The sequence below is a fragment of the Ranitomeya imitator genome, chromosome 6, assembly GCF_032444005.1.
Source record: "Ranitomeya imitator isolate aRanImi1 chromosome 6, aRanImi1.pri, whole genome shotgun sequence".
Taxonomy (NCBI): domain Eukaryota; kingdom Metazoa; phylum Chordata; class Amphibia; order Anura; family Dendrobatidae; genus Ranitomeya; species Ranitomeya imitator.
Window position 1 is genome coordinate 124,213,835 of NC_091287.1, and position 27,199 is coordinate 124,241,033.

Sequence of the window (27,199 nt, forward strand, 5' to 3'; positions counted from 1 at the left end):
AAGAAAAAAAAAAAACGAGGCAAAAAACGCTTTATTATCATACCGCCGAACAAAAAGTGGAATAACACGCGATCAAAAGGACAGATATAAATAACCATGGTACCGCTGAAAGCGTCATCTTGTCCCGCAAAAAACGAGCCACCATACAGCATCATCAGCAAAAAAATAAAAAAGTTATAGTCCTGAGAATAAAGCGATGCAAAAATAATTATTTTTTCTATAAAATAGTTTTTATCGCATAAAAGCGCCAAAACATAAAAAAAATGATATAAATGAGGTGTCGCTGTAATCGTACTGACCCGAAGAATAAAACTGCTTTATCAATTTTACCAAACGCAGAACGGTATGAACGCCTTCCCCAAAAGAAATTCATGAATAGCTGGTTTTTGGTCATTCTGCCTCACAAAAATCGGAATAAAAAGCGATCAAAAAATGTCACGTGCCCGAAAATGTTACCAATAAAAACGTCAACTCGTCCCGCAAAAAACAAGACCTCACATGACTCTGTGGACCAAAATATGGAAAAATTATAGCTCTCAAAATGTGGTAACGCAAAAAATATTTTTTGCAATAAAAAGGGTCTTTCAGTGTGTGACGGCTGCCAATCATAAAAATCCGCTAAAAAACCTGCTATAAAAGTAAATCAAACCCCCCTTCATCACCCCCTTAGTTAGGGAAAAATTAAAAAAATGTATTTATTTCCATTTTCCCATTAGGGCTAGGGTTATGGCTAGGGTTAGGGTTATGGCTAGGGCCAGGGTTAGGGCTAGGGTTAGGGCTACAGTTTGGGTTGGGGCTAAAGTTACAGTTAGGGTTTAGATTACATTTACAGTTGGGAACAGGGTTGGGATTAGGGTTAGGGGTGTGTCAGGGTTAGAGGTGTGGTTAGGGTTACCGTTGGAATTAGGGTTAGGGGTGTGTTTGGATTAGGGTTTCAGTTATAATTGGGGGGTTTCCACTGTTTAGGCACATCAGGGGCTCTCCAAACGCGACATGGCGTCCGATCTCAATTCCAGCCAATTTTGCGTTGAATAAGTAAAACAGTGCTTCTTCCCTTCCGAGCTCTCCCGTGTGCCCAAACAGGGGTTTACCCCAACATATGGGGTATCAGCGTACTCAGGACAAATAGGACAACAACTGTTGGGGTCCAATTTCTCCTGTTACCCTTGGGAAAATACAAAACTGGGGGCTAAAAAATAATTTTTGTGGGAAAAAAATGATTTTTTATTTTTACGGCTCTGCGTTATAAACTGTAGTGAAACACTTGGGGGTTCAAAGTTCTCACAACACATCTAGATAAGTTCCCTGGGGGGTCTAGTTTCCAATATGGGGTCACTTGTGGGGGGTTTCTACTGTTTAGGTACATTAGGGGTTCTGCAAACGCAATGTGACGCCTGCAGACCATTCCATCTAAGTCTGCATTCCAAATGGCACTCCTTCCCTTCCGAGCCCTCCCATGCGCCCAAACGGTGGTTCCCCCCAACATATGGGGTATCAGCGTACTCAGGACAAATTGGACAACAACTTTTGGTGTCGAATTTCTCCTCTTACCCTCGGGAAAATACAAAACTGGTGGCTAAAAAATAATTTTGGGGGGAAAGATTTTTTTTTAAATTTTCACGGCTCTGCGTTACAAACTGTAGTGAAACACTTGGGGGTTCAAAGCTCTCACAACACATCTACATGAGTTCCTTAGGGGGTCTAGTTTCCAAAATGGTGTCACTTGTGGGGGGTTTCAATGTTTAGGCACATCAGTGGCTCTCCAAACGCAACATGGCATCCCATCTCAATTCCTGTCAATTTTGCATTGAAAAGTCAAACGGCGCTCCTTCCCTTCCGAGCTCTCCCATCCGCCCAAACAGTGGTTTACCCCCACATATGGGGTATCAGCGTACTCAGGACAAATTATACAACAACTTTTGGGGTCCAATTTCTTCTCTTACCCTTGGAAAAATAAAAAATTGGGGGCGAAAAGATAATTTTTGTGAAAAAATGATTTTTTATTTTTACGGTTCTACATTATAAACTTCTGTGAAGCACTTGGTGGGTCAAAGTGCTCACCACACCTCGATAAGTTCCTTACGGGGTCTACTTTCCAAAATGGTGTCACTTGTGGAGGGTTTCAATGTTTAGGCACATCAGGGGCTCTCCAAATGAAACATGGCGTCCCATCTCAATTCCAGTCAATTTTGCATTGAAAAGTCAAATGGCGCTCCTTCGCTTCCGAGCTGTGCCATGCGCCCAAACAGTGGTTTACCCCCACACGTGGGGTATTGGCGTACTCAGGACAAATTGTACAACAATGTTTGGGGTCCACTTTCTCCTGTTACCCTTGGTAAAATAAAACAAATCGGAGCTGAATTAAATTTTTTGTGAAAAAAAGTTAAATGTTCATTTTTATTTAAACATTCAAAAAATTCCTGTGAAGCACCAGAAGGGTTAATAAACTTCTTGAATGTGGTTTTGAGCACCTTGAGGGGTGTAGTTTTTAGAATGGTGTCACACTTGGGTATTTTCTATCATATAGACCCCTCAAAATGACTTCAAATGAGATGTGGTCCCTAAAAAAAAATGGTGTTGTAGAAATGAGAAATTGCTGGTCAACTTTTCACCCTTATAACTCCCTAACAAAAAAAAAATGTTGGTTCCAAAATTGTGCTGATGTAAAGTAGACATGTGGGAAATGTTACTTATTAAGTATTTTGTGTGACATATCTCTGTGATTTAATTGCATAAAAATTCAAAGTTGGAAAATTGCAAAATTTTCATAATTTTCGCCAAATTTCTGTTTTTTTCACAAATAAACGCAGGTACTATCAAAGAATTTGTATTATTGTCATGAAGTACAATATGTCACGAGAAAGCAATGTCAGATTCACTGGGATCCATTGAAGCGTTTCGGAGTTATAACCTCATAAAGGGACAGTGGTCAGAATTGTAAAAATTGGCCCGGTCATTAACGTGCAAACCACCCTTGGGGGTAAAGGGGTTAAATGAGAAGGTGTGTCCAAACTTTTGGTCTGTAATATATATATATATATATATAGATATCTCATCATGCTGGACTAATTACGTTGCATTATGCAGGATCTAACACATTGCATTGCATTAAGAGTCCATTGATTTTAATGGGAATTGTGTAATGCTTATTTGCTCTACAAGGGTGTGCGCACACGTTGTGGATTCCATTGCGGATTTTTCCACGCGGATTCTGAAAAATCCGTAAGTAAAACACCCTGCGTTTTACCGCGAATTTTGTGCCGCTGCAGAATCCGCACAAAGAATTAACATGCTGCGGAAAATAATCTGCAGCGTTTCCGCGCGGAATTTTCCACAGCATGTGCACTGCGGATTTGGTTTTCCATAGTTTACATGCTACTGTCCAACGCATGGAAAACTGCTGCGAATCCGCAGCGTCAAATCCGCAACGTGTGCACATAGCCTCATGGTCCCGCTTGGGATCTGAACAGTTGCTGCTGAATCCTCGGACACTCTACATCTAACCAATGGGGTGGCTAGACATCTTGTGATCGACAAGGGTTTTCACCTTTCACCATTTTACGTTTTCACCAGGTTATAAAGTTTTACACATAAAACCAGACCCGGCACAGCATTGGACATTGAATACTGAGATTCGTCCATATCATAAAGTCTATAAAATAAAGTACAATAATACAATTGAATAAGGTACATCTCCTTTATCAAGCATATAAATGCACTTTAATTGTGATATCACACACCTGTATATGAGCCATGCAGTAACATTAAAAATAAATAACAAAATATGTTATGCGTACAGATAAAATAAGAGTTCTAGGGCATCTGTCACTAGATTTTTGCTACCCGATATAAGTGCAGCATGATGTGGGGGCAGAGACCTTGATTCCAGTGATATATCGCTTTATGGGAGGCTTGCTGTAGTTTTGATAAAATAATTGTATTATTTGCTGCAACCTGTTCTCTGAATGCTGGGTTCTGTATAACCCCACCCACACCACTGAGTGGCAGCTTTCAGGGTACACTGTGCATAGGCTGAAAACTATCAGTCAGTGGGGGCGGGGTTATACAGAGCTCAAATATGGAGAAATACATGGCAGCAGGTTTACTAGTCAACTAGTGATAAAATCACTGTTTTATTAGCTGGAGATTATCAAAACTACAGCAAGCAGCCCAGTAAGAAATACATCATTGGAATCAGTCTCTACTCGTACATTATGCTGCTCTCAGATTAGACGGCAAAAATCTGATAACCAATTCCCTTTAAATAATTACTCTACGCATTTACTAAAATGATACACTATATAAAATATATCTGCACATTATAAAAACAGAAAAATACAAAAGGACACTACAGAGATGTTCCCCATCATGGACATAGCAATCAGTGGGGGTTTGAGAGGACGGATCAGGCCGTCATTTCTAGCATAAATGTAATCAAAGTTAACTATGAGAACACTTTGGGGTCAGTTCATTATTGGATTTAACCCCTTTTTTGCCTTGATTTTGGTGTTTTTTTTGCCTGTTTTTCATTTGTACCTTATCATTTTAATTTGTGCTTGCTTTATATTTACCACTGTGGGTGAGGTTTTCAGCAATTGCAACCTTGTAAAAAAAAAACAGACATTTTCTCCAGTTTCCCCTCTGGAGGGATTTTATATCAGTCTGAAGTTTTTTTTAGCAAAGTGTAGGAGAATATGTAAAAAGAGATTAAAGACAAAAAATAACATTTTTCATTTGGCACAAATTCATGAACGCAATATGGTATTTTGAACAATTTAGTGTCAGAAAATGTTAATGAATACAAGACAGAAAATAAAGTAAATAATAAAGTATATTTTAGGATTCTTCCTAAAGACACGTGTAGTGAGTCTCAGAGTGGATCCGGTTTTCTACTGCAATACATTCATGCAGTTATCTCATAAAGTAAAAAAACAATGCCTAGAACAGCACATACTGAAGAAATAATCAACAACCTTAAAAAAACAGAGGAAAGATTTGCATCCTGAAACTTTTTGTTTTTTCTGAAGCTGGAAGTCTAAAGTTCTTAAATGAGTAAAATTGCTTAGTTCTTATAAAAACAAGCATTTTTGCAATATGCTTCATAATCGGAACCTGTCACCAGGTTTTCCCAATATATAGTAGGGCTTGCCCACTTTACAGAATTTTAGTAGGTCCCCAATTCCCTATGCAAGGCACAAAAGACCTTTTACTGTACTCAGACAGGGCGGTCCTGTCCGATGGGCATCTCTTGTCTTGATCCGGCACCTCCTCTCTCCTTATGATCACCGTCCTCCTTCCCTGCTTCATGTGTATGACGTGTCCTACGTCATCCACACAGTGTCACCCCCCCATCGAGGGTAGAGCAAAGTACTGTAGTGTGCATGCACCAGGTACGGCCAAAGAGCACCGATAACCTATCAGCTCCGCTGATGTAAATCTAGCGCATGCACGCACCGCTCATTCCGGCAGCGTCACTGCGTCTCTGAAGCTCGGTGTACGCTTCCTTGCCTCAGCGGGGCGCACACCGCATGTCCGGATGTTTAGAAGATAGTTTCCGGTCATGCACAATGTGCGTCTCTGAAGCCGGGAAGTGTACACCTGCCTTCAGAGATGCAGTGACGCTGCTGGAATGAGCGGTGTGCGCATGCGCTAAATTTGCATGAGCGGCAATGATGCCGCTTGTGCAAATTAGGTTATCATGACCACAGGGGCGTGATAACATGGAAAGAGGGTTGACTAGTCTGGGGCAACTAACACCCCATCGACTAGTCAAACCCCCCATTAGCATAGGAAATGGGGACAGTATAAGTCCTTTTTTATACCTTGTTTTCACTCAATAACGTTATAAAAGGGCCAGTTAGGCAGGGAATTTTCTCATACATAGGAGAATGATGCTGGGTTGGAGGGCATGGGGGACCAGGCAGGTTCCCTTTAATGGGTTCAGAAATGCTCCAGAAAATCTGCAACATCAAAAGCTCACCAAAAAGCTCAACGTGGGAATGCAGCTTTAAAAGAAGTTAGACCTGTGACAAATGGCATCACAATGCTGTCCTTGCTTTAAAAAAGCTATAGAAAGAAAAGAACAGCATTTCATAGGGCAATGTCCTTTAGCGTGCCTCTCTTTATCAGTCTGCTCAACTTTAGGCATTGTGTCAAGGCATAAAACCTAGACGCGAATGAAGAATTATTATGCTGCTGCTTCCTGCCTTCTCCAGTTTCAATTCTTCATTCATATGTATAGTTGGATGGTGGATTATGGAGTAGGAGTTGGAGGCTGTGGAACTGAAGCACTGATGAAAAGGATCTATTGGGTGCAATTTAGGCTTCATTTACCTGCGCAATAATCTGCTTGGAAGTTGCCTAAATCAAAACCATAATACATTAATGGACACTGACACATATAAATGTATGTACAAGTCATCTGAATGTGCAAAATGTATGGGCACGAGGGATCCCATAAAAGATAGAAATCGGAAGATGATGGCTGATCGCTACCATATGTCCACGGGGCAATGACTCTGAACGAACGTCACTAAGAACAGACCTTTGGACCAAACACTGGCCGGTGTAGAAGTGGCTTTACGCATCACAATACCACACCGGTCTCTTTATCAGGATACTCTTTCTAATGAACAAACCACTGTGGACTTGTAACATATAGATGTGAAACTGCTCCCAATAAAGCCATTTCATTAATACTCCAGTAATCCCCATATTTGCCAGTAACAGCTGTCATTGCTTTAGTTGTCACTGGCTAAAAAAAAATAAAGAGCTTTTCTTGATTTGAGTTAATTTCGAGTTTTATAGTTCCTCAAAGTAAAGCTTTAAGACGAACACGTGTGACCCTTGAACAAACTAATACATAATTATAATGTACAAGGACTGAAGACGTAGACTACGAGCCCACTGTGGGACTGGGTCATGGGGGCATATATTTGATGAAATCCTGGTCCATCGCCATTAAACTGGAAAGACCAAACCCTTACTGAACGTTGCTGCTCGTTGGACTATTTTGATGGTAAGTTCTGAACTTTAGAGACGCACCACAGAAAGAAAAATCCTACTATATTTAAAAACGCTTTATACCTTCTCAATACGTATATACATCCAAGAAGCTAACACAACACTAACACACATGAATAATTCTATCATACTAGTTTTCCCTTATATTTAAGCATACGATGTGAAAGGAGGATTTTACCCATTGTCTAGAGACTACGGTCTGATCACAATCCTGCTGCCACCATATGATTTCCATGTCCATACGTACGCATATGTGTGAGGGCAGAAGTCCGAATAAGACTGTAATCTCCTACTTTCTAATAGAGAACTATTGCCGTATATATTATACTATTGCAGTGCCTGATATTTGGGTGCATCAGTGCTTCTATGTACACAGAGAAATAACATCTATCCAAGAACATCTCTTCTTAGTCATCGCTGTCGCTTCCAGATTCACTTAGCTGCAAGTCATGTCCTGAAATAAGAGAAGAAAAAAAAGGACAGAAGAAAAATTATGAGGAAGACACATATTAGCATATTAGTCTCATTAACAAAGACTAAGGGCACAAAACAGGACAAATCCTGACCCGTAAACCACTAGGACAGGCTCTAACACTGTACAGTAGGACGCACGGAGAGGCTTCACTAAACCCAAGAATGGGATCGTTTCCAGCTCGGCCACACGGAGAGCGCAGAGTGTTCATGTGCAGCTGCACTCCATCAAAATGAATGTAAAGAAGCGCTCACATCAACATTTTATGGGGTAAACCTGTGAGTATATGCCGTGAAGTGTAGTTGCAGTAATATACCCAGCGATCACTGTCTTCTCCAGGGCTCAGTGCCGCTCTGGTCCCCGTCTGACTGATGTTCCCACTCTACAGATCCCAATGGGGTCTATGTGAGCGATGGACGTGGCTTTTACAATGTAAGTCTAGTGCTCATCAGAACAAGGCTCCATAGACTTACACTGTAATAGCGACTTCCGGCTCTCACATAAACCCAAGTGTGAGCTGTTACATCGGAAAAGTCATCACATGACCCAGAAGATGACAGGACGCTAGACACTGGAGAAGATGATGACTGATGAGTATATTAATACATCTACACTACAGAACATACATATTTACACAGGTTTAGCCCATAAACATTTTAACGGAATTGTTTCTTTAAAGGGGTTGCCCACTACTAGGATAACTCCTTCTTGCACCAACTTAACAATAAAGCCTATAATCCCCTCCTGTGCCAGGTCCATTCCCGCAGTGTTGGCACTCGTGGTCTCGGGGCTCTAATGCGGTGTTAGGACACGTGACACCCAACGCCCAATCAGCGCTGCCATCACTGTTTCCGAAACTGAACATGAATAAGAAGTCCCGAGATGAGCTGCCGCCATGGCTTCCTCTTCATGTTCAGTTCGTATGAAGGCGGAGACAGTGACGCCAGTGCTGATTGGGCGTTGGGTGTCACGTGTCCCAACACCGCATGAGAGCCCCGAGACCACGAGTGCCAACACTGCGGGAATGGCGCCGCCATGGGAGGTGATTATAGGCTTTATTATTTAATGGGGGCCAAATATTTCATTTAAGAAGGGGGTTGTCCTAGTAGTGGATAACCCTTTTAACTTTAGGTGAGGGCTAGACGTTAACTTTAGTCATGCCGCACAGTTCCATCAAATAAAGCATCTCATGTAAATTGCACTTTTATTTTTTCTTCTGCAAAAATACTATCACATAAGTATGCCTAATGTTTGCTGGCAAACAAGTCACTTTCAACTAGTTCAATAGTAGTGTATGAGGCTACATGCACACGTTGCGGAAAGTCCTGCAGATTTTTCCGGACTGAGTTTGGTAAATCCACAGGTAAACTGCACTTCAGATTACCTGCAGAATTACCGTGGATTTATCCCGTTTGTTTGCGGTTTTTGTGCGGATTCCCCTGCGGTTTTACACCTACGGATTCCTATCATGAAGCCAGTGTAAACCGCTGCGGAATCCGCACAAAGAATTGACAAGCTGCGGAATAAGCAACGCTATGTTTCCGCGCGGTTTTTTTTCTACAGCATGTGCACTGTGGATTTTGTTTTCCATAGGTTTACATGGTTCTGTAAACTCAGGGAAAACTGCTGCGAATCCGCAGCGTCAAAACCGCTGCGGATCCGCGGCAAAATCCGCAGCGTGTGCACATAGCCTTAGACACATAAATCCTTCCTGACACACAAAAGGTGCATCATAATGCAACATGTGAACGACGCACTGTAGGAGAAGCGTTGGGTTAGGCTGCCACAGACACAATAAATGTGACCCAATGCATCGCTGTGGAAGTGTGTGTGCTAACATTGTGCAGTGACAACTCAGTGCTATGCCAATTATATACCTCCTACCCATCTCAATGGAGGAAGACCACAGCGAATCCCCACTGGTGTTTTGTGACACGTCCTAATGACATTTCAGAACAAGACTAAATTACATTATTTGTCTCCATACAATCATGTCAAAATTGTAAGTCGTCAGACTAAGGCTCCACAGGTCACAATTATGCAACAATCAAAACAAGAAATGAGTGATACAGGGGATGCTGGTAATGACTATCCAGAAGATAAAAGATGGCGTTAAAGGTTTTCTCGAGTCAGTAAGTTATCCACTATCCAGTGGATAGGCGATAACTTCCCGATCACTAGGAACGCGATGTGCGCGAGCCCTGGGACCAGGAAGCTGTGGCAGAGGCCGGAGTAGGACACGCCGCCGAGCGGCTGTGGCAGTGAGTATGTCGGATGGGAGAGGAACCATGCAGGGACTCTAACGTTACAGTAACCAAGAACAATAATGGCTTAATCTATAGTTCTTACACACAAGCCACATGCTGGAGCATTACTGAAGCCGGGACTATATCAAATAGAGATGGCCATCATGCGCTAATGATAAGTGCTGCTCCTAACTAGCGTTTGAAGGCAATCTGTCACCCCCTGGGACAGTTTTAAGCAATTAATATGGGCATGCAGTTGATAGAATTGTTCAAGCAGTCCTACCTGTACGTTTCATAGCTGTGGTCTTGTTGTTGAGAAATCATCTATTAATCCTTTATGGTAATGAGTTCTTCCAGGCTCTGGGGTGTGCGGTGCCGGAAAGAAAACTCTGCCTCCAGTGCTCATTATCATACCACCCGCTCCCATCAGTATCATAGTCACCTGTGTCGTGCAGTTGTGGTGCCGGAATACTGCGCCCTGCTATAGCGCAATTATACGTACCTTTTCCACTCTTCTACGGGCATTGGCTTCATTGTTCTTATTTGCAGGCGTCGGCGAGTGATGGATGAAGTAGCAGTGACTCACCTGCGCAGAAGAACAACTAAGCCAATGCCCATACCAGGGGGGAAAAGGTAGATATAATTGTGCTATTGTAGGGCACAGGCGTGGGATTCCGGGACCACCAGTACACGTCACAGCACACTGATGGGAGGGGGGTGGTATGATAATGAACATCGGAGGCAGAGTTTTCTTTCAGGCATCACACACCCCAGAGCCTGGAAGAATGCATTAACAAAGGATTAAATGATGATTTCTCAACAAGACCACAGCTATGAGGCATACAGGTAGGACTATTTGAACAATTCTATCACCTGTATGCCCATATTAAGTACTTAAAAACGTCCCAGGGGGTGACAGATTTCTTTTAACTTTTTCATCTTATTATGACAATAGACTAATAATATTTGCTATAAAAAACTACCTTTGTTTCTACTTTTCAGGTGCATGATGAATGGAAACACAATGTTCTCTTCATTGATGCACTTAGACACAATTATTTTTTCAGAACACATTTAGGAGCTTTCACATGACTGTGATTTGACTGATGGAACAGCAGGGGGCTCTACTTACTAAGAGTGTTCATCAGCTGGGTACTTCCCTGGGGTCTGGTGGTGCCATTGGAGATGGGCGTTCTGTTCGTGTACTGCTGGGAGGGCGACGTGCGTGTGTCATCTTCTCCACCGCTGCTGGAGTCGTCCTCACTCCCCGAGGAGCTTCCGGATTCAGAGGAGCTGCTGCCACTGGTGCTGCTCATCTGCTCAATAATCTCCACCTCCGCCCTCAGCTCTAACATAAAGAGAGAGCAGTCAGTACAGCCTGCGAGACAGAGATTCTCATTCATTCTGTGCCTAAAGAAAGCCTGATTTGTCTGGGTGCACTCACTTACTGAGCCAGCTCCATACACCTGCGCCTGCAGTACGATGTACGTCCTACATCGGGAAGGGGATAAAGAATATGCTCACCCTCCCATTGCTATGAATGGTATAAATATAAAAACAAGGGGCAATAAGCTAGCACTATTACTATTTACACCATAGCTGAATTTATGGGATAGTGTGTAGCATTATATATACTGTGCACCGTGTTTTGCATGCATGTGAATACGCTTCACTGCCGCCAGTCACATGTGTATGCTATATATCCCTCAAGCATTTTTGAGGGTATAGGATTATATACTGGCCCCATCGGAGAAGCCCTGTAAGGCTGGAGAGATGCTGACTATATTGTGCCTCAATAGATTTGGTGACGATAAGGGAATAGGTCAGCAGGGTTTTGCTATGTAATCTGAGAGCATCATAAGGTAGGAACAGAGACCCTGAATTTAGGGATGTGTCATTTATTGGGCTATGTTTTGCGCTTTCAATGCAGCCTGTGTTTTATCAGCAGGAGATTATTATTATAGGACTACAAGGCACGTGCAGGGTAGTCCAACCCTGCCCCCAGCACTGATTAGCAGCTCTCTGTCACTATACAATGTACACAGAAAGCTGAGATGTTGGCGGGTTATACACAGATCAACAACTGGGCTCTGCAAGATCTACATCAGAGAAAACTGACTTTACCAAAACCGTGCACTCTCCAATACTGCCAGCAAAGATAGCTTCGCCTCTTCAGCAGTGGAGGAGAGTATGGGGACTGAAACTGGCAGGATACAGTGATGCAGCCAGCTTCAGGACAGCCCAAGAAAGGTGTACACTTAAGAGCTTGCAAGAGCAGCCACCACTGATGAACTGATAACCTCGTCAACAAGCTGTAAACTATAACATTTAAGGTACCGTCACACATAGCGACGCTGCAGCGATACCGACAACGATCCGGATCGCTGCAGCGTCGCTGTTTGGTCGCTGGAGAGCTGTCACACAGACAGCTCTCCAGCGACCAACGATCCCGAGGTCCCCGGTAACCAGGGTAAACATCGGGTAACTAAGCGCAGGGCCGCGCTTAGTAACCCGATGTTTACCCTGGTTACCATCCTAAAAAGTAAAAAAACAAACGCTACATACTTACCTTCTGCTGTCTGTCCTCGGCGCTCTGCTTCTCTGGTCTGGCTGTGAGCGCCGGGCAGCCAGAAAGCAGAGCGGTGACGTCACCGCTCTGCTTTCCGGCTGACCGACGCTCACAGCCAGTACAGGAGGAGTGCAGAGCACAGCGCTGGAGGACAGACAGCGGTAGGTAAGTATGTAGTGTTTGTTTTTTTACTTTTAGGATGGTAACCAGGGTAAACATCGGGTTACTAAGCGCGGCCCTGCGCTTAGTAACCCGATGTTTACCCTGGTTACCAGCAAAGACATCGCTGAATCGGTGTCACACACGCCGATTCAGCGATGTCTACGGGGAGTCCAGCGACGAAATAAAGTTCTGGACTTTCTTCCCCGACCAGCGATCTCCCAGCAGGGGCCTGATCGCTGCTGCCTGTCACACTGGACGATATCGCTAGCGAGGACGCTGCAACGTCACGGATCGCTAGCGATATCGTCTAGTGTGACAGTACCTTAAAAGTCTCCTCATTCCTGAGAATGGAGATATTTTTTAGAGAGAATCTGTCAGTAGGATCCACCCTCCTAAGCCATCTATATGGACATTCAGCTCATAGAAAGTTGAATAAAATGATACCTTGATATCTGCAATCTGATGTCTTATTCCAGAGAAATCCATGTTTTTCTTACATGTAAATGAGCTGTCGGAGGCTACGGGCCGGACACTGATCTGCATGAGAATCCGCATCTTGTGCAGGCAGGGGGAGATACCAGTGTGAGATATGTAACTAACACAAGACAGTAGAACTGAACTTTGTCTTCTTACAAATACATTTCTGCAGCTCTCACAGTTCTGCTGTATTGTAACAATATTACAACGGTGTCTGCCTGTGAGATGGAAGCTGAAGCTCAGAGGAACCTGCAGATGTGTCCAGTATGATCACACACAGCTCTGTAGTGAGATCAGGAGAGCAAAGATTACATGTCTCACACTCAGGGCCGGCGTCAGCACCAGGCGTACCCGGGCAAATGCCGGGGCCCTGGCGAGACAGGGGGGCCCATTCAGGGCTGGTGTTAGGGGCAGGCTGCCCGCATGCGGCCCCTGAGGCAGGCATCTGCGATCTGAGGTGCACGATTGAAGAGAGGAGGCAGCACGGAGCTCTGGGACTTTTGCAGCTGCTGGAGGGCCGCCCACAATCCATCACCATGGATATGCAGAGCAGAGTGACTTCCGACCGCCCAGTGCCCAGAAAATGAGCCGAGCGTCCCCAAGCAGGAAGTGTGCAGCACCTGGCTGGAACAAAGGATTGCGGGGGGATGCAGAGCCTGGCTGGGAGGACAAGGTATGGGCTCTTATATACTGGCTGGGCTGTGTTATATACTACGTGGGCTGCTATATACTACGTTGGCTGCTATATACTACATGGGCAGCTGGGCTGCTATATACTACGTGGGCTGGGCTGCTATATACTATGTGGGCTGGGCTGCTATATACTATGTGGGCTGGGCTGCTATATACTACGTGGGCTGCTATATACTACATGGGCTGGGCTGCTATATACTATGTGGGCTGGGCTGCTATATACTATGTGGGCTGCTATATACTATGGGCTGCTATATACTACATGGGCTGCTCTGCTATATACTACGTGGGCTGGGCTGCTATATACTACGTGGGCTGTGCTATATACTACGTGGGCTGCTATATGCTACGTTGGCTGCTATATACTACGTTGGCTGCTATATACTACATGGGCTGCTATATACTACGTGGGCTGGGCTGCTATATACTACATGGGCTGCTATATACTACGTGGGCTGTGCTATATACTACATGGGCTGCTATATGCTACGTGGGCTGCTATATACTACGTGGGCTGCTATATACTACATGGGCTGCTATATACTACGTGGGCTGGGCTGCTATATACTACGTGGGCTGCTATATACTACGGTGGCAGTGTTATATACTACGTTGGCAGTGTTATATACTACGTGGGCTGCTATATACTACGTGGGCAGTGCTGTATACTACTATGTGGGCAGTGCTGTATACTACTGTGTGGCTGTGCTATATACTACTATGTGGGCAGTGCTGTATACTACTATGTGGGCAGTGTTGTATCCTACTGTGTGGGCTGTGCTATATACTACTGTGTGGGCTGTGCTATATACTATTGTGTGGGCTGTGCTATATACTACTGTGTGGGCTGTGCTATATACCACTGTGTGGGCTGTGCTATATACCACTGTGTGGGCTGTGCTATATACTACTGTGTGGGCTGTGCTATATGCTACTGTGTGGGTAGTGCTTTATACTACTATGTGGACTGTGCTGTATACTACATGGCTGTCCTATAAACTACGTGGGCCGTGTTGTATACTATGTGGCTGTGCTATATACCATATGGGCTGTTATATGATAAGTGGGCTGTGCTTATATACTACGTGGCTGTATTATATGCTACGTGGGCTGTTATATACTACATGGCTGTGTTATATGCTACGTGGCTGTGCTATATACTACGTGGGCTGTGTTATATACTACATGGCTGTGTTTATATGCGATCTGGTATGTGTTAAAGGGGGGGCCCACTGAGACTCTTTCGCCTGGGGCCCACAAAAACCTGGAGCCGGCCCTGCTCACACTGGTAACTCCCCTTCATGTAAAATAAGCTCTTGAGGCAGATGCTCATGCAGATCAATGTCGGCCCATAGCCCTGAACAGCTCATTTAAATATAAAAAAAGCATGGACATCTCTGGAATAAGACAGCGGATAACAGATATAAAGCTATCATTTTATTGAGCTTCCTATGACCTACATGCCCATATAGACGCTATAAAAGGGTTGATCCTAGTGACAGATTCTCTTTAATAAGATGTACATTGCATATTTAATCTTAGAAGTTCCTTTTATACCTTTGGCTGTGCTTTTTATTTCACGGTAGAGCAGGACAGTGAAGAACCTTGACGTGGGTTTCGAGTTTGCGTATTTTGGCCAAAATATTAACCAATACCTATTAATATTACTACGGTATATATATTTTTTGCACATTTTATCTTTACAGGGTGTGGCCAGGAATATCAATGGTGATCTTGTAAATTAGGGGCTTGTACCTGTGATGTACTGGTAGAGTGCAGGGAAGCCTGCCTAATCGAACAGTAGAGGCGGTCTGTTGGGCACTGTGCTATACCTGTGTGTGACTTAGACATATTGCAAGCTTCATCTTTGTGCAACTCTTATACCAGGCAATCACCCGTCCATAAATTGGTAGGCTGATCGTGATTGTTTCACCAGTATTTTGCACCTGTGTTACCTCCTTTTAGTAAGGGGGTCTCCTGCATCCTGTTTGTGAATTTTTCTTTGTGACCTTGGCTAATAGTTTTATTTAGACTAAAGTACCTTATACCGTATATTATAATTCATAATAATATTTAGTTTGACGTTTTCGTTACTATAGATCTGCATTATTCTAAATATATCACTTATGCTCGTTATAAAAAAAGATAAAAGCCTTTCTAATTACCTGAGTAGAGAGTACAATGCACTAGTATGCCACCTTACCCCTTTTGATGTCATCGAGCTGAGGTTCAGGAGAAGGATGATCCTTCAGGGGTGAAGTTTTAGGTCCTGCAGGTTTTGATGGCGTTTTAAACTGTGAGGGTGGCTGTGAGGATCGGGCAGATTGCTGCTCTATCCGGGCTTGAATCTTGCTGCTGCCTTCAGCCCTAAAAAGAAGAAATAAAAATGATATATTTCTATGATTTTATGTTACATCCCTTATATTTCAGCTGGTTCTGTGTAAATTGAATAAAGAGAATAATTTGACTCTTAAACAAGACCAAATACGCAGTGTCAGACATTTTTCACTTGGGGCAGGTACTTCTTCCTCATTCTGACCAAACATACACATGCAGCAACACACTGAATCTAGCTGCTGCCTTAAATAAAGGGCAGCCCCAGAAGGGTGATAGGTACTTTGCAAGGGTTTGGTACAAGAAATTGTGACTGAAGGTTCCGGTCTGTAATGGCATTGTCCAGGCATACTGACCTGCCCAATCAGACATTGGGTGTAGAGTGACGCAAATGCATATGGGGGGTAGGTTACTAAATAACCATCTGTCACCCAGAGAGTATAATGCAGAGGTCCTATTTATTATAATAGGTTCCATTGTTGAACGCAAAGTTGTCTGGAATCGAGATCGGACGCCATGTCAAATTTGGATAGCTCCTGATGTGCCTAAACAGTGGAAACTCCCCCACAAGTGACCTTATTTTGCAAACTAGACCCCTCAAGGAACTCATTTAGATGTGTGGTGAGTACCTTGAACACCCAGGTGCTTGACAGAAGTTTATAACTTAGAGCCATGAAAAGAAAAAAAATAACATTTTCCCCCAAAAAATTTATTTTCACAAGGGTAACAGGAATGGAACGCAAACTTTCTTGTGCAATTGCTCCTGAGTATGCAGAAACCCCAAATATGGGGTAAAACTACTTTGATGGAATGGTCTGCGATTGTCATGTCGTGTTTGGAGAGCCCCTGATGTGCCTAAACAGTAGAAACCCCACAAGTGACCCCATTTTGGAAACTATAGACTTCTCAAGGAATTTATCTAGATGTGTGGTGAGCACCTTGAACCCACAGGTGCTTCACAGAATTGTACAATGTTGATCTGTCAAAATGAAAAAATATTTTTCTCACAAAAATGTTGTTTTAGCCCCCAAATTTTCTCATTTTCACAAGGATAGCAAAAGAAAATGAAATACACCCCTAAATTTGCTGTGTAATTTCTCCTGAGTACTCCGATACCCCTTATGTGGTTGAAAACGACTTTTGAGGCACAGTGCAAAGCTCGGAAGGGAAGAAGCGCCATATTAAAGTGCAAATTTTACCGTTATGGTTTGCTGGTGCACCAAGGGAACCACTGGAGAGCATAGGGGCCCCTCTCTCTCTGCCTTCTAAATGCTGCGACTGTTATCGATCGCAGCATGTATCGGGTTAAACTGGTGGGAGCCAAGTGGACAGCTCTTGTCCTGTGTCAGCTCTTATATCAGCTGAACACCCGGCAGCTCCTGTGCACGCAAAATCGCCTGGACATATCCATACGTCCAAGTTCAGTCCTGGACGTATGGATACGTCCAAGGCTGTGAAGGGGTTTAAAATATTTCCTCGCCTTAATGGTGCACTAACTTTGAAAATACAACACAGGTTGGCCGCATACGGCCAACTCAAGGTTAAAGTTAATTCTAGATTGACAGCTCCTCAGCGTCCCTCCTGCTGCTGAGATCTCACGCTGTTCAGAATAAGCTGCAGCTGTCAGTCAGGCTGAGTGGGGAAACGGAATACATTTGGATTCATGATCTCTCTTACTCCAGAGCAAGGCTCATAAAATGCTCTTTTTAATATCACGATTACACAGGTATTCTGACTTGGACTTTTTAAAGTACATCAGCCTAACCAGGTCTAATGGGTCTAGTTACTAATGTGTACAAGCTGTATTTTATAACCTTTCGTAAAACCATAAACCAAGATGAAATTCAATACGAAATGAAAATATATTAGAATTTAGTCAGTGACAAAAATAAGCATAAAAATATATAACAAAGAGGTAATTATTGTAATGGCCACTGTTCACTTCATTTAGGGAATACACGATGCCGGGCCCCGGAGAGCAGGACTAATTAGCTGTACCTTGTTTTCTTCACTTGTATACTGCTGCTCAGCTTCTCCAGAACATATTCCCCGGTGTCATGGTTGATGATCAGCACACAGTCCTTCTGGTATGGTCGCTTGTTTCCTTTGAATACAGTCATGGGAGGTGTTGAGCCCTGAAACACAGAACAGGTACCTTGTAGATGTGATAATGGAAAATATGAACCCATGTTCACACATTGTCCGAAAATAGTAATAAAACAGGTTTTCATCAAATACTTCTCATTTAGGAACATACAGCAAGGGCCCTGCCATGGGCGTATCTCAGCAGAATGCAGACTACCACTCACAGCATGCCAAGGAAAAGCAGCCAGTGTCTGCTGATGGGATGGAGGAAAGCTTTCTATCTTCCTGCAGGTCCACACAATTATCCAATCACTCCGTATCTCAGCAGAATGCAGACTACCACTCACAGCATGCCAAGGAAAAGCAGCCAGTGTCTGCTGATGGGATGGAGGAAAGCTTTCTATCTTCCTGCAGGTCCCCACAATTATCCAATCACTCCGTATCTCAGCAGAATGCAGACTACCACTCACAGCATGCCAAGGAAAAGCAGCCAGTGTCTGCTGATGGGATGGAGGAAAGCTTTCTATCTTCCTGCAGGTCCCCACAATTATCCAATCACTCCGTATCTCAGCAGAATGCAGACTACCACTTACAGCATGCCAAGGAAAAGCAGCCAGTGTCTGCTGATGGGATGGAGGAAAGCTTTCTATCTTCCTGCAGGTCCACACAATTATCCAATCGCTCCATATCTCAGCAGAATGCAGACTACCACTCACAGCATGCCAAGGAAAAGCAGCCAGTGTCTGCTGATGGGATGGAGGAAAGCTTTCTATCTTCCTGCAGGTCCACACAATTATCCAATCACTCCTGATTTCTGTACTGGATATAACTGTTGTTTTTGCCTCTGGAGAGAAGAAGTCGATGTGTACATGTGTGATGAGGGACCCGCTGTCTGCCAGGCTCTGGGCTGATCCACCTTGGATACATGCAGCTACTAATGACCTTCTTATACTAGGCATCCAAGAACACAACGCATTAGAGACAAGCCGGAGGCTAGAAACCCGCGGGGAGCATTACTTACAGGGCACAAAAGAGACATGGCACAGGTGCAGAGGAGAAATAGATGCTGATATCAGAGAGCTTTGCAGTGCCGATTTATAGAATTACTCATTCCAGGACAAAGACTTTTTTTTTTAAATTAAAGGGACTGTCCTCTTTCCAAAATTTCAATGGGCAGCTATAAAGTTGAGACTAAGTATTACTTACCCTTCCCAGGTCCAGCACTGAGTCTCCGCCATTGTCCCAGGTTCTTTTGTCTGTCTGCAGCACTGATGCTGCATCGACAGCTCTGCTGCCAATCACTGAGCCCAGCGGCTCGTGCTGTCTACATGCACTGGAATGTGACGTCACAGCTGAAGACAAATGACAGAGACCTTGGCAGTGGCAGAGAAACATAGAATGTCAGAGCTGGCCTGGACCCCCAGAGTCATTGTCTCTAACGCCCTGCTCAATGCAGGATTCACTAAGCCATCTCAGGCAGATGTCTCAGCCTGTGTTTGAAGACTTCCATTGAAGGAGAACTCACCACCTCTCATGGCAGCCAGCTAGCACTGGACCTGGGAGGCTGATTAATACTCGGTTTGTGTTTTTACAGCTGTCACAGCCAATGAATGTAGGTTTTCAGGAAGGGAACAACCCCTTTAAGGTTTGGTTGTTAGGCTTTTCATATTATAAGATAATTGCTTGTAAAGCAATACTCTCTTAAAAATATTAACATGAAAACTGCTGCGGAAACTACTATGAGGACAGAGGTGCAGGCATTCTGTATGCTGTGATAATATCGGCCACAGAGTCACAACAACCCCCATAATGACTTTCCACAAGTGATTTCACAGCAATGTGGAGATCCCAGTCTACTGGCCAGGACTACAGAAAGCTTCAATACTGGTGGTGGATCCTTTCCTGGAATGACTGCAGCATGATCAATGAGGACATACCTTTAACTCAGGGACTGACAGACAGCCCTGGGGAGATAGAAAGGATCTCAAAGCTGTCTGCACACAATGATTGCAGTTAGGGCACAGCAGCAAGTCAATGTGATATAAAGTGTTATACAGAAGCATACCGATACATTATAAGGAGGTAATAAAGATGTCCAATAGTAATCCCCTAAGGAGCTTTAGGATCACCAGAAGGATTACACTGCTGGGAAGGCCTGTAAAGAAAACAAGCTCAAATGTACTGTACTGGGTGCAAATGGTGATCCCATCACTGAGAAAATGAGCAATGAGGGCAGACTGGACCCAGCTAATGCACTGATCCCCTGCAGTACTCCCACTAGGTGCTACTCCAATATGCCTGACGTCCCATGTACAGGAACAGCTGAATGTAAGGGTATGTGCACAGAATCTGCATCTCTTGGTAGAAAACGCAGGGAAAAATCCACACGTTTTTTTATGTGGATTTTCATGCTTTTTTCATGATGATTTGTATGCATTTTGTAGGCTAAAAAAAGATCTATTATTTAACATAAAAAAAAAAAATTGTGATGTCATTTCTTGTCCAACCTTTTCATTTACATACTCCATTGAAGAAAAATGTTTACACACACAGCTAGATAGATAACAGATAGATCTCTATATCTATAGATAGATAATACCAAGACTGATGTTTAGCAATAAACATAATAAAATGGTACATAAAGAGTTAAATAAAGACACACACACACACACAAAATCTGCGTTAGGCCGGGGTCACACTTGCGAGAAACTCGCACGAGTCTCTCACCTCAGTACTCGACACTGCCGCCGGCACTGGGACCGGAGAGTTCAGCTGTATAGAAATACATGCAGCCGCACCCTCCGGTCCCAGTGCCGGTGGCAGTGCCGGGTATTGAGGTGAGAGACTTGTGGGAGTTTCTCGCAAGTGTGACCCCGGCCTTAAATGCAATATGCTTAATTTAAAAACAAAATTTGAAAAAAAAAATGGCGTGGGCTCAATAAGACACCTATCCATTACTAAACCTATAGTAGTGAAAGGGTTACATAAAGACACAGCCAGAAAAAAAGTATTTTAATATTCTTAATTTCACCATACTTACAACCATGCACAATTCCCTGAAGCCATCGATCCCCTGCAAAAAAATAAATAAATAAACCAACAGTATACTCCCTGTTCCGACGCAGTCCAATTAATAATGAGTGTCCCACAACGATCACCCTATATGAACAGTGACATCAGGAGATGTGACTGCTCTATAGGCCTCCCACGATGCACTGACAGGAGATAATGGCTCCTGCAGTGCATCACTGAAGAGGTTACCTGAGTTCAGGCTCGCTTTACAGCAATGCTGCGTGGGAATTTTCTTACACAGCGTTGCCGGTGAGAATGAACTCAGGTGACCTCTCTCTCGGCAGCGGTGGAGGGATACATCGCGGAGGATTACCTCCGCCTGTCAGTTCATCGCGGAGGCCTTGTAGAGCACTGACATTGACATTGATGTCACTGTTCTACACGGAAGATCATCGTGGGAGACTCGTTAGTAACTGGACAACGGCGGAAAGGTAAGTATAGGTTGGCTTATTATGTTATTTTTTTTCCAGGTGATCGAAGGCTTCGGGGACTAGGTGATTGGTGAGTATGTGCTGTATGTTGTATGTACTGTATGTGTGTAGATGTTTTTTTTGCTTTTTTTTTTTACACTTGAACACAGAAGCCGAATGATGGGACTACTGCTGTCCCATCATCCGGCTACCTGTCACTGTAGCAGGCATAGCCGGATGGGACGAGTAGTCCCATCAGATGATGCCTACACACACACACACACACACACACACACGCACATGTTCTCTGCTCAGTCTCCGCCCACACACATACTCTCCACCCACACTCCGCCCACATACTCTTCCCCCTCCCGATCTGCAGCATGTCTCACAGGCACATCCGCAGATCGTTTTTAAACCTGCGGTTTTGCTGTGGATTGGCCTGACACAATGGAAGTCAATGGGTGCAGAAACGCTGCAGATCCGCAAAAAGAATAGACATGCTGTGGGAAAAAAAAAAAAGCTGCCATTCCGCGCGTTTTTTTCCCGCAGCATGTGCACACCAAATGTCAATTTCACAGTGACTAACATTGCTTGTGCACTACACTGCGGATTTGTTGCAATTCCGCGCATCCAAAAACGCTGCGGATCCGCATCAAAATCCCCAAGGTGTGCACATAGCCTAAGAGCTCTATTTCATTGGCGGGTGGCTGAATATACATGGGTTTACTCTTCCCACACAAGGACCTGGAGAATTCTAATTTTGGAAATGGTAAGGTCCCAGAGATCAGAAGACCACCTATCTTTCATGTACGTATCTGTTTTTTATAGGACAACTTCTATAACAGCGCTTGTGTTCTTGCTTCATTGACAGAATAACAGTATTTTCGACTTTTCCCTCTTTTACAATAAATGTATTTAGTCTAAGAGTCCTTCTCATGCACCACTGGTGGCTCCGTAACAACTTGCTAAGACCACCTACAAGGTCCAAAGTCATATAGAATCCAAGATTCTTACGCACCAGAGAAAATGGGGATAAAACATAACCTGGAGGGATGGCGCTACACAAGCAAGGACCCTGACACGCGTTTCACAATCGCTTCACCCCCAGGAGCGAAACGCGCTTCAGTGTCCTTGCCTGTGTAGCGCTATCCCTCCAGGTTATGTTTTATCCCCATTTTCTGTGGTGCCTTGGAATCTTGGATTTTCTAGATCAATAAACGTATGTTCATCTGATGGCCAGAACTACAAAGTACTTTCTTTACCACAAGAACTGAACAGCTCCCATTTGTCAAGTGTGAGCCATCATCTGTCTCTAGCAGCAAAGACAACAGGACAGATTGCAGGTGGTTTCTGCTCCTCCACTCCCATCTATCACACTCTATACGGGATGGTGAGAGTTAAGTTCAGGGAAGGCAAGCTATTGGACAATGACATCTGCAATACATGCAGTGAGGTTGAAAAGAGTTCCAGCACCTACAGTGCTTAAAAGTAGTGATGAGCAAACATGCTGGGATAAGGTGTTATCAAAGCATGCTCAGGTGCTAACCAAGTGACTTTGGTGTGCCCCAAAAACATGTTTGAGTCCTCACGACTGGATGCCTCATGGCTGTTCGACAACTGCAACACATGCAAGGATTGCCTAACACCTTATCGGAGCACGTGTGCTCATCACTACTTAAAAGTTATTGGACAATGACCTCTGCAATACATACCGTAATATTCGGACTATAAGACGCACTTTTTTCCTCCAAAAATGTAGAGGAAAATGGGGGTGCGTCTCATAGTCCGGATGTACCAGCTCTGGCATCGGCGGAGCAGCGGGTCAGAGACGCAGGAGATGGCTGCTGCGATTAACTCATGTGCCTGCTGCTAAAGAGAAATGAATATTCACTGCATTCCACGCCCAAGGGTGTGGAGGGCAATGAATATTCATTTCTCTTTAGCATCCTGGTATGCTTGGCCCCATCCTTATTGTAGTACTAGCTGAAGAGCCCGGCGTTGCCTGGGCTGGGCATAGTAACTAACTGTGGTTATAACAAATTATAATGATTATCCTCCATCCCATAGTCCCGTGCCCATATACCCATCATACATATCCTCCATCCCATAGTCCCATGCCCATATACCCATCGTACACATCCTCCATCCCATAGTCCCGTGCCCATATACCCATCATACACATCCTCCATCCCATAGTCCCGTGCCCATATACCCATTATGACATCATCTTCGCCATGGCAACCATTCTGACATCATCGTCGCCATAGCAACCTATTATGACATCATCATCACCATGGCAACCATTATGAGATCACTGTAACCATTGCAACCTATTATGACATCATTGTCGCCATGGCAACAACTATGACATCATCTTCGCGATGGCAACCTTTATGATATCATCATCGCCATGGCAACCATTATGAAATCATTATCGATGCACACACATATACACTCGTTTTTATATGTACGGTATAGATGATTGGCCCTATCTATCCTGAGAGAGCAGTGAGTAATCATTGCTCTTCAGTAGTGCCCACAGTGTCAGCCACCGGCTTCCTGCAGCCGCCGGCTTCCTGCAGCCGCCGGCTTCCTGCAGCCGCCGGCTTCCTGCAGCCGCCGGCTTCCTGCAGCTGCCGGCAGTCACGTGGGCCACTACTCAAGAGACATGAATATTCACCTCTCTCCATGCCCAGAGAGATGAATATTAATTTCTCTTAAGTAGCAGCACATGTGACCGCCTGCCGGCAGCTGCAGGAAGGCTCTGGCCGACACTGTGCGCTACTGAAGAGCAATGAATACTCACTGCTCTCTGCGCACACAGGAAAAAAATTGCGAAAAAACGTGGTAAAAAACACGGAAAAAAAACACGCATGCGGATTTCTTGCAGAAAATGTCCGGTTTTCTTCAGGAATTTTCTGCAAGAAATTCTTATGTGTGCACATACCCTAATGTTTTTTAAAAAAAAAATCTTTTCTAATGGGACTTTGCGTACCAGGATGGGGGTGAGGGCCAATCACACCAGAATAAGGATGGGGCAATGCTTACCAGGATAGGGATGGGGTCATGCATACTATTATAACATGGGGACCCAGGATAGGGCCATGTACACTAGGACGAGATGGGGACCCTGCATACTAATATAGGGATGAGGGCGATCATTCCTGCCAGGACAAGGATGAAGGGGACAGTCCCTACCAGAATAGGGACGAGGGGGCCATGACTACCAGGGTAGGGATGAGGGGGGCCATGCATACCAGGATAGGGATGAGGGAGCCTTGTGTATCAGGATGAGGGGGCCATATTTATCAGGATACCCCCCTGATATTAAAGGGACTCTGTCACCTAAATTTGGCGGGATATTAAAATGAGTTGTTACGGGTCAGATGGGTGGCGTATCCTCATAATTTCTTCATCCCGTCCGTCCCTTTTTCCCGCAATAGTTTAGTGCATAAGAGTATGCGTGCACCATAGTTGGCGCGTGCGCCTGCAGTCTTCAGTGGCGCACGCGCAGTATGCTTTGACCTACTGCGGGCAAAGCCGAAAACATTACTGCGCATGCGCCCGCATTCTATGTCCGGGAACACAGCGAAATACTTCCGGAACATAGTGTGCGGGCGCCAAATTGAGGTGACAGAGTCCCTTTAAGTACAGAATTGACCACATTTTTTGCGTTTTGCGTGATTTTTTTTTCCTAATTTCCTCCTCTAAGGTTGCGTCTTATGGTCCGATGCTTCTTATAGTCTGAAAATTATGGTACTGAAAACTGAGGTTGAAGGGAGTTCCAACACCTAGAGTGCTTAAAGAATTCTAATGAACTAATGAAGAGGAGCTACCCTTGGTCTCAAGAAACAGAGACAGGGAATACTTACTCTCTCCTTAGGCCTCTTTCACACTTCAGTCTTTTGGCGTCAGTCTGAAACCGCCATTTACCTCAAATAGCGGATCCGCCATTTTTTTTTTTGCCGGATCCGCTATTTTCCCATAGACATACATTAGCGACGGACTGTGACGGATGGTCGTCCGTTCCATCCGCCATGTGACGGATCCGTCGAGATTTGGCGGACGTCATCTAGACATTGACGGACATTATAACGTTTTTTGTCTGCGCCGAAATGGCGGTTCGCGACGGATCCGCCACTCCATAGAATGGTCGCCTATGGGCGACGGATCCGTCGCGACCGTCATTTGGTGGATCCGTCGCCCCAATCCGCTTTTTCAATTGCGCATGCTCCAAAAAGTAGATACTTTTCCCAGACAACCCCCAAGTAACGGATCTGTCAAAAAAACGGATCCATTAGAACCGTTTTCTCAATAATTGTGACGGATCCGTCGATCCGTCACTATGTCGGAGCAGACTGACGCCAAACAACTGAAGTGTGAAAGAAGCCTTAGCCTCTAGTTATCCAGTCCACAACTACGATATAAAAAGTGAAATACTTACCCAGAAATACATCATCCAGCACAGATCTACATACAGAGAGGGGGTCCAGTGGTGTAATCAGTAAATCACACCTTCAGCTACTAAGGAATAACCTGAACTAACACATGGAGCTGCTATTCGTAAGGGAGTCTGAAGAACTCCCTTAGGATTAGTGACGCTGAGTAATTACAATGGGGGGTGTCCTTACATTAGCTGAAATCTGGTCTGACTGCACATATGATACGACATATACCCATGAGCACCGGGCGGCACAAAACAAACGTCCACACTGAAGCATTTCACTTACTGGGATGTGCGGCAGAGTAATTGTAACTTCATCTTTCTTTCCAACCTGAAGTTCTCCTTCACAAGATGTGTCTATGGACGCTGGCTTAAAATCATCTACAACAAAAAGAAGATCATTCATGACAGTTGTAATTTCTCCCACAGCGCAGGCCTCATTATCCTTTTTTCACTTCGTCTTTTATCACAGATAGAACACATACACATTGTAGTCGATGGAGCTGATCACATCTCCAAGTTTTGTTTTTTTTTTTTACAATGGCTGCCAAAAGATTCATGCAGACATGTCAGTTTTTGATTCGAGTCACAGATTCAAATCATCCATATAAGTCTATGGGTCGTGAAAATCACGAAGAGAACACAGATGCCATCGCTGTGCAATCTGTGTGCTGTCTGTTTTTAACATTTTAATGGGTAGGAGAAGCTTTGCACAATAGTGTATACTGTACATTATATATACACTGCTCAAAAAATAAAGAGAACACTAAAATCCCACATCCTAGATATCACTGACTGAAATATTCCAGTTGTAAATCTTTATTCATTACATAGTGGAATGTGTTAAGAACAACAAAATATAAAAATTATCAACATAAATCACAACTAATATCCCACGGAGGTCTGGAGTTGGAATGATGCATGTAAAGAAGCTGCGGAGACACCATCACGTGTTTCTCGACGCAAGCAGTGAATAGCCAGGCCTTTCCCCGGGAAGGAACAACCACGGGAAGGGCAGCATCCTATGAAGGAAAGCCACCTATGCCAAGCATGGTATCCATCCACAGACAGCTGTTTCGGGGTGTTTGCCCCTCATCAGTGTGGAGTAGGAATCTGGCTATTAGGAGCAGTGCCTAGTAAAAAGGCTATAAAGGCACAGATGATTGGCCTCGGGGAGACCAAAACATCCAACACCGCGGAGACACCATC

At 44.2% G+C, this 27,199-nt stretch overlaps 1 protein-coding gene across 1 annotated transcript in view; it reads right to left on the reverse strand.

The window, feature by feature from the left end:
* Positions 1 to 3,683: 3,683 nt before the first annotated feature.
* The window catches only part of EAF1 (ELL associated factor 1), a 30,610-nt gene continuing 7,094 nt past the window's right edge, over positions 3,684 to 27,199 (reverse strand). Inside the window, exons 2-6 of the mRNA XM_069730054.1 lie at positions 26,277 to 26,371; positions 17,975 to 18,111; positions 15,846 to 16,009; positions 10,874 to 11,089; positions 3,684 to 7,477 (exon numbers count right to left, since the gene is read on the reverse strand). Coding sequence (XP_069586155.1) covers positions 7,431 to 7,477; positions 10,874 to 11,089; positions 15,846 to 16,009; positions 17,975 to 18,111; positions 26,277 to 26,371 — 659 coding nt within the window. The 3' untranslated portion in view covers positions 3,684 to 7,430. The remainder of the gene's footprint in view (positions 7,478 to 10,873; positions 11,090 to 15,845; positions 16,010 to 17,974; positions 18,112 to 26,276; positions 26,372 to 27,199) is intronic.